The sequence below is a fragment of the Aptenodytes forsteri genome, unplaced genomic scaffold (assembly GCF_000699145.1).
Source record: "Aptenodytes forsteri isolate BGI_AS27 unplaced genomic scaffold, ASM69914v1 Scaffold387, whole genome shotgun sequence".
In the NCBI taxonomy this organism is placed as follows: Eukaryota; Metazoa; Chordata; class Aves; order Sphenisciformes; family Spheniscidae; genus Aptenodytes; species Aptenodytes forsteri.
The window spans coordinates 1892655-1905333 of NW_008795368.1; the positions used below are offsets into that span (position 1 = coordinate 1892655).

The 12679-nt window shown below is 39.5% G+C and overlaps 1 protein-coding gene across 1 annotated transcript in view; it reads left to right on the forward strand.

Annotated features, from left to right (window-relative positions):
• The window catches only part of LOC103899795 (betaine--homocysteine S-methyltransferase 1), a 19581-nt gene extending 8060 nt beyond the window's left edge, over positions 1 to 11521 (forward strand). Inside the window, exons 3-8 of the mRNA XM_009280317.1 lie at positions 687 to 805; positions 2806 to 2997; positions 3587 to 3734; positions 4646 to 4828; positions 9856 to 10084; positions 10596 to 11521. Coding sequence (XP_009278592.1) covers positions 687 to 805; positions 2806 to 2997; positions 3587 to 3734; positions 4646 to 4828; positions 9856 to 10084; positions 10596 to 10770 — 1046 coding nt within the window. The 3' untranslated portion in view covers positions 10771 to 11521. The remainder of the gene's footprint in view (positions 1 to 686; positions 806 to 2805; positions 2998 to 3586; positions 3735 to 4645; positions 4829 to 9855; positions 10085 to 10595) is intronic.
• The last annotated feature ends 1158 nt before the right edge of the window (positions 11522 to 12679 follow it).

Genomic DNA, 12679 nt, shown 5'->3' on the forward strand with positions numbered 1-12679 from the left:
GGTCGTAGCCCTGCAGGCGTGCGCACGTCTCTAACTCCTCTTGTTTATTCCCCATGCTACCCGCATTTGCACAGAGGCATTTAAGTTGGGCCCCCGATGAAGTTGTCTTACTGGCTGGAGTTCCTCTGTGCTGCTCTTCAGGTGCTCTCCTGCTGACCTGTGTTCCTTCTTCAGGCTCTGGGCTTCTATTGCTGGCCCTGGCATCAAACTGGTAGGAGTGGGATGGATTGAGGTTCCCCTCCCGTGGCATCTCTAGATAGGCACGGTGGCATGCAAAACTGAATCTACTGATAAACTAAATAGAAGTCTTCAGTCATTCTTAGCACAGAATAACTAAGGAGAAAGTTTTCTGACTAATGTTCTGAGAGTGAGAAGAAGGAATTCTACACAGACTGGGGATAGGCACGGTGGCATGCAAAACTGAATCTACTGATAAACTAAATAGAAGTCTTCAGTCATTCTTAGCACAGAATAACTAAGGAGAAAGTTTTCTGACTAATGTTCTGAGAGTGAGAAGAAGGAATTCTACACAGACTGGGGTACTGCTTCTACTCTCATAATGGCTCTTCTAGTAAACACAGTATCACTTATTTTACAGTAACATTACTTCAATAAACATTTAATTTGGGGATAACAGTAATAACTGTACCAAACATCTCTTCTTTGTATCTTTTAATTCTTCACAGTTCGTCAGCTTCACCGGGAATTCCTCAGAGCTGGATCCAATGTTCTCCAGACATTCACCTTTTATGCCAGTGAGGACAAACTAGAGAACAGGGGCAATTATGTAGCTGAGAAAATAAGTGTGAGTAAAACTCTGTTTTGATGGAGATATCAATTAAATGGATTAATTTTAAAAGGTTTGGTAGAGAGATTATCGAGTACTTTCACAGACCGTCATAACAGTTTTGGCTACATTTCGTGACCAAAGAATGAGATGATGCAATTTCAGAGTTTGGAATATCAAGAAAGACAAGGTTAAAGGACAAAAAAATAACAAAATGGGGCAAGGATGAAGAGAGGAAAGAGGATGCCCACATTGTATTTTTCCCATCTGAGGAGATTAGTTTACTGGAGTTTTGATACAAAGAGTATAAGGAGGACTAAATGCACAGAGAGCAAAATCAGTTGAAATGCTTTAACATCCAGAGAAACAAATCAACTGCAAAAATGGTGAAGAATCCTAGAGAATAATGAGTGGCTAATGAGAACGGAATGTTGTGTAGAACCATGTCTTCAATAAAGTAACAACTAAAAAATCCAAGGTATACACTGTGGTCAATATTCCCTTTCTCATGTGTAAGGGTAGTCTGTAACAGCAACAGAAGTACCATGTTGGTGTTTTCTTACGCCCTACACAAAGGAATTGTAGGATGTTGGGTGTGTTCACTAGATGCAGGCCCCAGCTCCACTGGGAGACTTCTGGCACAAACATTTCTAGATAGTTCCTTTGAGACTAGAAGGTTTGCCATTGAGTGTTTTCTCTGATCCTTTCCCCTTTGGTCCTACTGTCTATTCCAACCTGTGCAAAATAGAGAAGATTCTCCAGGGTGCAGGAAGGAAGGAATATCTTTGTATCTGTGAAGATATTGCAAGTCAGAAATTAGAACAATGTGGACACTAGGGAAATACTTGAGGCTTAATTAAGAGGTCATACCAAAATGTCATATGACCAAATTTAGCTGAAATGCTGTACCTTTACATTCAATAGGTGCAACATTGAAATGTCTGAAGTGGTAGTCCCAGAAACACAGTGCCTTTGGAACAAGCCATGCTGCAGCTCTTGCTGCCATGCAAAATCATAAGAAGGGCTGGGTGAGCACCTAGTATTGGGAATGCATTGCAGCAAAGCTTTCAAGATTGATTTGCTGCCAGTTCTAGAAGCAGGTTCCTCCAGGCTTTGTCTGGTTTATGGCTCCACCTCCCAGAGTTCCCCAACGTGTACCTGAGCACAAGTGCAAATGGAAGACAATCTGTCAGTGATAGCCTTAAAAATCAGCTGGATCTTTTGAGGCAGCCGTGGAAAACGTCAGCTGAGAGAAACCTATGTAGATTCTAAGTAGTCCATGTGCTGCAGAGAAACCTGCTCTAATCAGTACTTGTTATCTATCCCAAATAAGTATTATTTTCACAAAATCTTTTTTTCCCAGCTTAACCTCTTTTTCACAAGCTGTTCTAGTCATCCTGATTTGGGTATAGAGGGAATGTGTCTTTTGGTCTAGCTGATTAATTAATAATCTATAGTGATAAGTTTCCCTTTACTATTCTTAAATTGGTAACTTTAACATCAGATAATTAATGATATCTTTTTAAAAATGCCTTAAATAACTCATACGAATATTATAGTTTAAATTTTGAAAATTATCAAAATACTAAAATATTTTAAAGAAGAATGAAAAATCAATCAAAATTACTACATATTTTGTTTTCCATCCACAAAATGTCAGAATAAAAGCATACACTTAAGTGTAACTAACTCATTTTCTAAGAGGCGAAGAAAATTTCACTTCACACCAAATATTTGCTTTTTATAGACTATTTGTGTAAGATATATTAAAAGTAATATGCCTCTGTAATATTTGATAATATGATAACTTAGAGGTGGCAAGAAATTTGTTTTCTAATGTTTGTTATTTGTTTGAAAGATGTCGATCTTCCTAATCAATATTATTAAAAAATCCATTTAAATTATAAAAGACTATGAAGAAGCCATAATGGCTTTAGACTCTTTTTGTCCTTTTTGTGCTCTGAAATTACATGCATATCTCTGACCAGGTAGAACTGACATAATCTATATTCATACAGTGCCAGAAAGTGAATGAAGCTGCTTGTGACATTGCAAGAGAAGTGGCTAATGAAGGTGATGCTTTAGTGGCTGGAGGAGTCAGTCAAACACCATCATACTTAAGCTGCAAGGATAAAGCAGAGGTTAAAGCAGCCTTTCGAAAGCAACTAGATGTCTTTATGAAGAAGAATGTGGACTTCCTAATTGCAGAGGTAAATCTGTAAAAAAAGTACATGCCTTCAACTAGCACAGCGTTAACTTTAAGATGCCTAGTCTTCTTTAGGGAGTACAAGTATATATTGCTTCCTCCTTTAAAATCTTCTGTTATGCTTTTATTCCAGTAGTATCAGGTATTTTTCTAAATGCACAGCAGCATCTGCAAGTGTCCTAGAATAGGACCTTGAAACCTAAATTTCTACCTCAGTCAAGTCAAATTCTGTACTGGTTTAAAGAGGTTATGTGATCTTGACTAGTTCCTATTTCCTCCCATACACTGTAAGCAATCAACCTAAGGTGACTTTTCTAGATGAAAATAGTTCTTTGGGGATAAATCCCTGATTAACCTTCTGTATGGGCATTCTTATTCTGAATGAAGTAAGAGTATCATTTTTTATTTAGTTTTACTTACTGACTTTTTAAAATCCTTTTTTAACTGTGTGGTCAGTGAACTCAATTGAATTCTGTCAGTGTAGATCAGAAAAGAATCAAGTAATTGTATTGCTGGTGAATTTGGGGTCTGGATTAATGTGTTTATGCTTCATCTCCAAGAAACAAAAGTAGTCCAGTTTTAATTTCTTTCAGTATTTTGAGCATGTTGAAGAGGCTGTCTGGGCAGTTGAAGTTCTAAAAGAATCTGGAAAGCCAGTTGCAGCTACGATGTGCATTGGTCCAGAAGGAGACATGCATGGCGTGCCCCCTGGACAATGTGCTGTCCAACTGGTAAAGGCTGGTAAGAATCTGTTTTAATATGCCCTTTAAGAGTATGGAACAAAGTAAAGTCCTTAAGTATTGAGATAAATGGATGTGTATCTCAAGTAGGTAGCTTCCCAATCATATCTGATAAAAGTTTTGACCCTGTAGAAAAGTTTTTATGTGTACTTTACTAGAGCAGTTGTGTAAAAAACATATGAAAATGCAGTTATTAAATCCTTGTTAACCAGGATGGTATTGGGAGCAATAGCCACAAGCAGCTGATACTGAATAGAGCAAAATTCTAAACCTACTCAAATTTGGTTACAGAGCCAACCCCAAATTCTGGGCTCACAATTATGAAACATAAGCAGAATCCAAAGCTACCTTTGATTCTCTGCTCATGTTTCTAGAAATGTATGGAGCACAGTTCAAATCGAGGATGAGAGAATAAGAGGATGAAAATATGGATCTTTTGCCTATCAAAGGCTTTGTTTTCTGCAGGACAAGGGGAAGGGCAGAAGAAGTTAATCAGGGGCATGATGAATGATGGTACAGGGGTTTATTATATCTGTTTTGAACTACTCTTTTTCCTTTGGAGTTAGAGTTGAAATCCAAAGGCAGAACCTGTGTTCCTGTGTTAGGAACCTACTAGCTATTTGCATATGTGGCTGTACATAATCAGTCTTCATTGATTAAGCACTGATAAAAAAAGCAACTGTATGAGGGTTGGAGACGTGATTCATCATCAGGAAGGTAAAGAGGAGTGCAATTGAGATGTAAATAGAATGATCAACTTCAGGAGAGTTGAGGCTGGCTCTAACCCAACTGCCTTGTTTTAATAATGCTGGTGTAAAGATGGAATGCTCTGCTTCTGGAGTGCTGTGGCTAAGAACTTTCACCTCCCACTTCCTGGGGAGATGTGACTTGAAGTTATTTTCCTCCTCCTAGGTGCTTCTATTGTTGGAGTCAACTGCCATTTTGATCCAGATACTTCCCTGGAAACCGTGAAACTGATGAAAGAGGGCTTGCAGGCTGCTAAACTGAAAGCCCACCTGATGTCTCAACCACTTGCTTTCCATACACCCGATTGTGGAAAGCAGGGTTTTATTGATCTTCCAGAATTTCCCTTTGGTAAGACAACGGTTTGTTTTTTGGTTTGGTTTTTTTTTTTACTGTCTGTTCCTTTTTTTCCCCAGCTTTTAGTAAAGCTGAAGCTGCAAGGTGTCCTTCTATACAATAGGATCAGTCCCAATTACCCTGTCTGATATTTTCCATAGAGGGGTTGCAGTGTAATATTGGATTAAAGATCATCCATATAGTGAGAGTATTTCAGTAGTATCACAGCATGTGACTGAAAGTGAAATTATGATGAAAACAGTTAAAGTGCCACAACCTAAACTCAGTTAAAAAATGTAATTCTTGTGCTGTAGAACCTTGTTCAGGACAGCTGTAAACAGTCCAAAGAAACGAACAAGAGCAAATACACTAAAGAAACCTCAGATTTAAATGCTTTTGCATTGGAGCTCCCCAGCATCCTGGGTTGTGATATCTATCCCACAAGCCCCATAATGTTTACCTGCATAGGAATTGAATTTATAATGCATATGCAGAACTGGATATAGGTGCATGATTATTGCACTCATAATGGTTCAGTCTTGCAAGTGTAACTGTTTAATATAAGTGAGATTACAGAGAAACCAGAAGAGGGAATATGTTCTTTGATGTTGCTAACAAATGGATTAGCAGCTTGGAGATGGATTCATCACATGTATGCTCAGGAGAAATTCTATAGACTGAAAGATTCAGCCATTTTATGTGTATTAAAGCTTGTGTATTTAGGGCTTATTTCCACCTGGGATATAGAAGATCACATCCCTTTAAGATAAGAGGACAAAATCAGCCTAAACATTTTAAAATTGATTAGAAAAATGCTTTCATTTTCAGGTATCATACACTCTTCTTCTCAAGATCAGACTATAAAATAAAGTATTAAAACATTTGAAACTTGAAATTGTAGCAGAAAATTTGAGAGAGGTGTGACTTTCAGGAAGATTTTTTTCTTCTAAATTCCTCTTTTTACATAAACGAAAAAGAGAATAAAGCATGAGCCTGAGGCATTCATTAAATGATAATAACATGTCTGAGTTCTGAAAATATTCTGGGATATTTAAAAATGTTAGGAACTCATTTATCCTATTCATTCCTTCACTTCATATAACTCCTCTGATTGCAAGCAAAAAAAGATAGAACAGATGCAGTAAGTAATCAAGTGAATTGAAGGATTCACTCTTTGGTTTGTTATGCTTCTTGGCTTGTATGTTATAAGCAATCTGTATGAGATCTCAGCTTTCAGAAATTTCCTGTGTCAGTTGGAGAAGGCTGAGTCTGTGAATGTTTTCAAATACCCAGAAGGAGCAACTGATCACTTGACAGCAGATAAGCAGTTTGGTAAATCATTGTTAAACTGACCCAGTTAACTCTGGTTTTTGTGGAAGGCAATATGCACAAAGAGGTATTTAGATATTTGAAGTGTACATAACCTCTGTACAGGCCAACAAGATCTCAGTTTCTAGAAAAGCATTGGCTATGTTGTATTGGCAAACTCCAGCAGTATTTGCTGCTGGATTAGATGCCAGCAGTATTTATTTATCTGTAGAACTTCTTCCAGTTTTCTGTGTTTTCCCTTCTGTGTTATTGCAATTGCTCTGAAATATCACCAATTAAGCAAGGACAATGTTTTAGAAAGAAATGTCCCTGTCAGTCAAAGCATACCCAATTATCTCAAGAGTAGATAGGGGGGCTAGTAGAAGAGGGGCTAAATCTAGGAGCAGGTTACAATCTTCTCATCAAAAATTGATGAAAATCTCAATCTCTTTTTACTATAAATGTTAACATAAACTGCTAAGCTGTAGCTATTTAATTCTGAATAAAGCCAAGAAAAGAGATGCATTGACAGGCATGGAAAATAGAATGTTAGTCAATTTGGGGAAGGGGAAAATCCCACAAAACGTGATCTATGTGGCAACTTGTTTTCATAGAAGACTGCTTGTTTTCAGTCACCATGTTTCACCACATATGGCTGGTTCTTATGGTGGGGTCTATCCCTGTTTCTTCAGAGAGGTTAGGTTGTTGCTGTCCTTACACTCCTGAAGCACAAGGACTGATTCACAGAATCATAGAATGGTTTGGGTTGGAAGGGACCTTAAAGATCATCTAGTTCCAACCCCCCTGCCATGGGTAGGGGCGCCTTCCACTAGACCAGGTTGCTCAAAGCCTCATCCAACCTGGCCTTGAACACTTCCAGGGATGGGGCATCCACAACTTCTCTGGGCAACTTATGCCAGTGTCTCACCACCCTCACAGTAAAGAATTTCTTCCTACTATCTAATCTAAATCTACCCTCTTTTAGTTTAAAACCGTTACCCCTCGTCCTATCACTACACTCCCTGATAAAGAGTCCCTCCCCATCTTTCCTGGTCCCCCTGAAGTACTGAAAGGCTGCTAACAGGTCTCCCTGGAGCCTTCTCTTCTCTAGGCTAAACTCTCTCAGCCTTTCCTCATACGGGAGGTGCTCCTGATCATCTTCGTAGCCCTCTTCTGGACCTGCTTGAGCATGTCCATGTCTTTCTTATGCTGGGGACCCCAGAGCTGGACGCAGTACTCCAAGTGAGGTCTCACCAGAGCAGAGTAGAGAGGCAAAATCGCCTCCCTTGACCTGCTGGACACACTTCTTTTGATGCAGCCCAGGATGAGATTGGCTTTCTGGGCTGCGAGTGCACATTGACAGGTCATACTCAGTTTTTCATCCACCAGTACCCCCAAGTCCTTCTCCGCAGGGCTGCTTTCAATCCACTCATCGCCCAGCCTATATCCATGTTTGGGATTGACCAGACCCATATGCAGGACCTTACACTTGGCCTTGTTGAACTTCATGAGACTCCACCTCTCCAGCCTGTCAAGATCCCTCTGGATGGCCTCCCTTCCCTCTGGAGTATCAACCACACCACTCAGCTTGGTGTCATCTGCAAACTTGCTGAGGGTGCACTCAATCCCACTGTCCATGTCCCCGACAAAGACATTAAATAATACTGGTCCCAGTAGGGACCCCTGAGGGACCCCACTCGTCGCTGGTCTCCACCCAGACGTCGAGCCGTTGACTGCAGCTCTTTGAGTATGACCATTCAGCCAATTCCTTATCCACCAAGTGGTCCACCCATCAAATCCAGGTCTCTCCATTTTAGAGACAAGAATGTTGTGTGGGACAGTATCAAATGCTTTGCACAAGTCCAGGTAGATGGTATCAGTTGCTCTTCCCTTATCTACCAGTGCTGCACCCTGTCATAGAAGGCTACCACATTTGTCAGGCACGATTTACCCTTAGTGAAGCCACGTCGGCTGCCACCAATCACCTCTCTGTTTTCCATGCGCCTTGGCATAGCTTCCAGGAGGATCTGCTCCATGACCTTGCTGGGCACAGAGGTGAGACTGACCAGCCTATAGTTCCCCAGGTCTTCTTTTTTTCCCTTTTTAAAAATGGGGGTTATGTTTCCCCTTTTCCAGTCACTGAGAACACCACCAGTCTGCCACGACTTTTCAAATATTATGGATAGTGGCTTGGCAACTTCATCTGCCAGTTCCCTCAGGACCCTCGGATGCATCTCATCAGGTTCCATGGATTGTGGCACAGTGGGTGATGGAGAAGACAGGGAAACACTCTATACTGTTCCCCTGGAGTTTAGTTGCTTATGCAGGTATAAATTGAGTGCAAGATGCTGCATTCTTACTGTTGATCATTTTGTATCAATTTTGCATTAGCTTTTTAATGATATATGAGAGGTAAGGAATTAATTAAGTTGTGCTTCTGATGCTTTCTCTCACATCTGCAGGACTGTACACAAGCTTACTTTTATTTAAACAGCTTTCCAAGATAGCTTCATCTGGTTTTCCTTCTGATATTAGACCATGTAATTTTCCTTTGTCCAGTCTTTCCCTCTGAGACCAATAATTTTCTGTTTAAGAACATTTCATTTTTTTCCTTCTGCTTTTTATTTTCTGAACCTCTCTCTTAACTACCCATTGGACTTAGAATAGATCTGCTTTGTATCACCTTCTTGCATGTTAGACATTTTTGGGAAAGGATGTAGGGAGAAGAATCCTACCTCTGCTGTGCTGCTGGAGCCTTACTACCTCACCACGGCTTCTTTGCCCGGGGGAGTGCAGAGACGTCATGCTGCACTCACCTGATAACCATGCTGGTTCATCTGCAGATGTGCATGAAGAAGTGGGAGGATTTTTATTCCTTTATTCCTGTATTTTTATTCCTTAAAGTTTCTTCTTCAGTCTCTGGTCTTTTCTTTCCAGTTCTGCCACTCTAGTGCCTCCTTCCCTGTAAGGTGTGCTTTTCGTCGTTCTTTTCACTTTCTATTCCTTTCCTTCCACAAGTCCTTCCTCTCAGCTCTGTTATCCCTTCTCTCTGCTCACCACGACCTGCAACAGGGAGAAGGGTTCAAAATAAAGATTGCATCCTAACTTATCTACGCACAGAACTTTCCACAAGGAACAAAGTGGTTTGAGGCAGCAAGCTGCTTATGGCTGGGATTATAACCAAGTATGGGATGGGCTAAGAAACAGCTACTCATCCCAGCTGTCAGTGAAACAACGGGCTGCCACTAGCTGATCATGGAAAAAAGTGTAATAAGCATTCCTGAGGAATAATGAACATGTTTATTCTTGTTGCAGGTAGGCTGATACCTTCTCCTTTCACAGATTACTGTAATCAGATTTCCCAGATATTGATTGTTTATTAGGAACTCTCTGGAAATGCGGGTGTAACATTGAAAGTACTCCAATACTCCAGCTAACAGCTCTGGCAGAATGGCAAGCATGTGACTTAGGGCTTGATCAGTCTCAGAAGATAATAGGTGCTGTTTTGCAAGGCCAAAAAAGCTTACAATAAGCACAGCTCAGTAGAGCATAGCAGAATCTAAAAGCTAGACTTCTGAAAGTTTGTGTCAGTTAGCTTAGACAGTTCAAACATACAACTCTTTCTACAACCAGTTTTGCAAACAGTGTGCAAGTATCTCAACAACGTGATTTCTTACCAAAAAATGTGCTGAAGTGGAACATGGTGGAAACTTAAGATATGAATGTCTTCGCAGGTCTGGAGCCAAGAATTGTAACCAGATGGGATATTCAAAAATATGCAAGAAAGGCTTATGACTTAGGGATTCGTTACATTGGAGGTTGCTGTGGATTTGAGCCATATCACGTCCGAGCAATAGCTGAGGAGCTGGGTCCTGAAAGAGGGTTTTTGCCAGAAGCTTCTGGGAAACATGGTAGCTGGGGCGATAGCCTGAGCATGCATACCAAACCCTGGGTCAGAGCAAGGTATGTGTATCTGAACTGGAAAGCACACCAACATACTCCTTGCAAAGGCTTAATTGGTCCATGCAGCAGACTAGCGTAACTGATATGGAGGTCTAAATATCACTGTAAACATTCTATGTGTTAATAATTTTGAAGAATTAAATCTGATTTGGGAGCAGGGGAAGGGGTGAAGGGGCAGTAGGAGAGCTCCAGAAATTCTCATCCCTCTTTAAAATGAAGATTTGGTCTGAATTAATGTGAAAGTAATTCATGAAAGTTAAGATCAAAAACTAACAGACTTTGGTAGAACAGCTCCTAATGGTGAGTGGCTTACAGCGTTCCTTTCAAGCATGAAAAGATACTTTTTAAGCACATAGCATTTCATTGCATGCTTTCATTCACACTTCTGTATTTAAATATAAAGTCAGTCTGTGCAAGTTAGATGACCCTTTGCAATGGTGATTTAAGCTACATTTCCTTTAGTACTGTGAGGTGCTGGAAAAAAACCCTAAATTTCTTTCTCTTTCTTTAGGGCAAGAAAAGACTACTGGGAGAATCTGAAGCCTGCTTCAGGCAGGCCATATTGTCCTTCAATGTCAAAGCCAGATGGCTGGGGAGTAACCAAAGGAGCCAGGGAGCTGATGCAACAGAAAGAAGCAACAAGTGAACAACAGCTGAAGGAGCTCTTCCAGAAACGGAAGTTCTAATCCACTCTAGTTGTGTAAATGTTAGAATGATTTATCTACAGACCATCTCACGCGTCACGAGAAAATCTGTGAAGATGAGTGCCCTGTTGATTTATCAGTTAACATGTAATGAAAGAGACAAAATGCAGAAAGAATGTGATTACAAATTAAATATGTCAAATTTCGATAATAAAATCTTTCTCTGGACAAACAGTTTAGAGAATACACCGTCAGAAGGAGGTTTGGATTCTCATAATAATTGAGCTTCTGTTAGCTAGGTGCCATTAATTGGGAAGACACAGAAATACATGGAAAGTAATAATTGGCTCAACTCACCTGTGAAAAGAGAAAAAGCCATCTATAAATATGGTATCAACAGACTTCCACTCCTGAGTCTGTTTTTAGTTTGGGATTATGTAGGAGCTTCCTCAGACCTCAAGATCTGTTGAGTGCTAGTTCAGGGACACACAAGCTGCCAATGCTTCAGACACACAGATATCTATAGTTGCTTTCTTGACTTCAAGAGAATAAAAGTAAACCAGAAAATACATCTTAAAATTAGAATCAAAAGATGAGGAGAATGAGATCTTGCAGGCATTTCTTACATGCAGGAGAAAGGTTCAGAGAACTTATAGAAAAGAAAAATGACAGGTAAATAACTCACTGTTTTTGTCTCAAGGTACCATGTACACAAGATTTACTCCTCTGGAAATTAAAAGGCTTAAGAGATTATTCTGAAATTTAAAAAAGATCAAATAAATTAAAAGTAATACGATGGAATAGTATTGTATTATCTTCACACCTTAAATCATAAGAGCTCAAACAGAATCACGTACCTCCAGTAAACAACTAATTTTCAAATGATCCAGCTGATTTCTGGAGATCTCATTAGAAACACTTGGTTACTCAGAATAGCACTTAAAAACTGAAGCTTCCTAAAATATAACTCCTGTTTATAAGAGTAGTAGAACATTCCATGATTTTTTTAAGCTGACTGATTCACTCTAGAATCGTAGCTATAAGGAGACATGAAAAACCCTGTTAGGAAATAGATCGATCCACCTAAGTTAAGAAAACCCATGGACATTTGTACACTGAATTTGTTGTGAAGGGTTTCCTTAGGAAGGGTATCACTACACTTGGAACCCATAAAGGATACATTTCCATAGTTTATTTTTGTGAAATACCATACAACATAGATTTCTTTCTAGAATCTCATTCCCACCCATTCTACATTAAAGCCACTGCCTTTATGAAAAGATCATTCTCAAAGCTAGTGTTGAAAGCTTTTGTTGGGACTACTTTTCATGTATAAGCTTATTTCATTACTTCTATCCATGTTGATATTCTGCAGTTCAGGAAACATTTAAATATGCAACACTTCAATGGAAAACTTCAAGTATCCTTTTCAGACTGTTACTGGCAGACAGATTTTAGAAAAAGCCATCTGCCTTCACCAAGCTTGTAACAGATTGAAATAGTTACTAGGTGGAAATTTTGCATGAAAGCCAAAAGTAGACAAATCAAGAAAGTGGATATTTTAAAATTTAGATTATTTGGAAAGTATCCATGTAAGTATTATATGCACTACATTAAACTCCTTTCCTTCCTAAACCCTTCTGGATGTTCCCCCTGCAGGAAGTGGAATAATGCAAAATCTGTAAAACAAAAAGGCCAGATCTTTAACCATCACCAAAATGCATGCAGCATTAATGACATATGCATGATAAAGTGGCTTAAAATACAAGCTACAATTGATAAAGAAGTGTTTCAAACAATCATTACCAGTTTAGGGACTTCCTGTGGCAAAGGATGCAGCTTCACCATCATACTCTATACAAGCAGCTGGACTGATTTTTTTGAAACTGTCCAAATATGCAAAAATTTGTACTGAAGTGAATGAGTTCACAACACAGAATATTGAAGAACC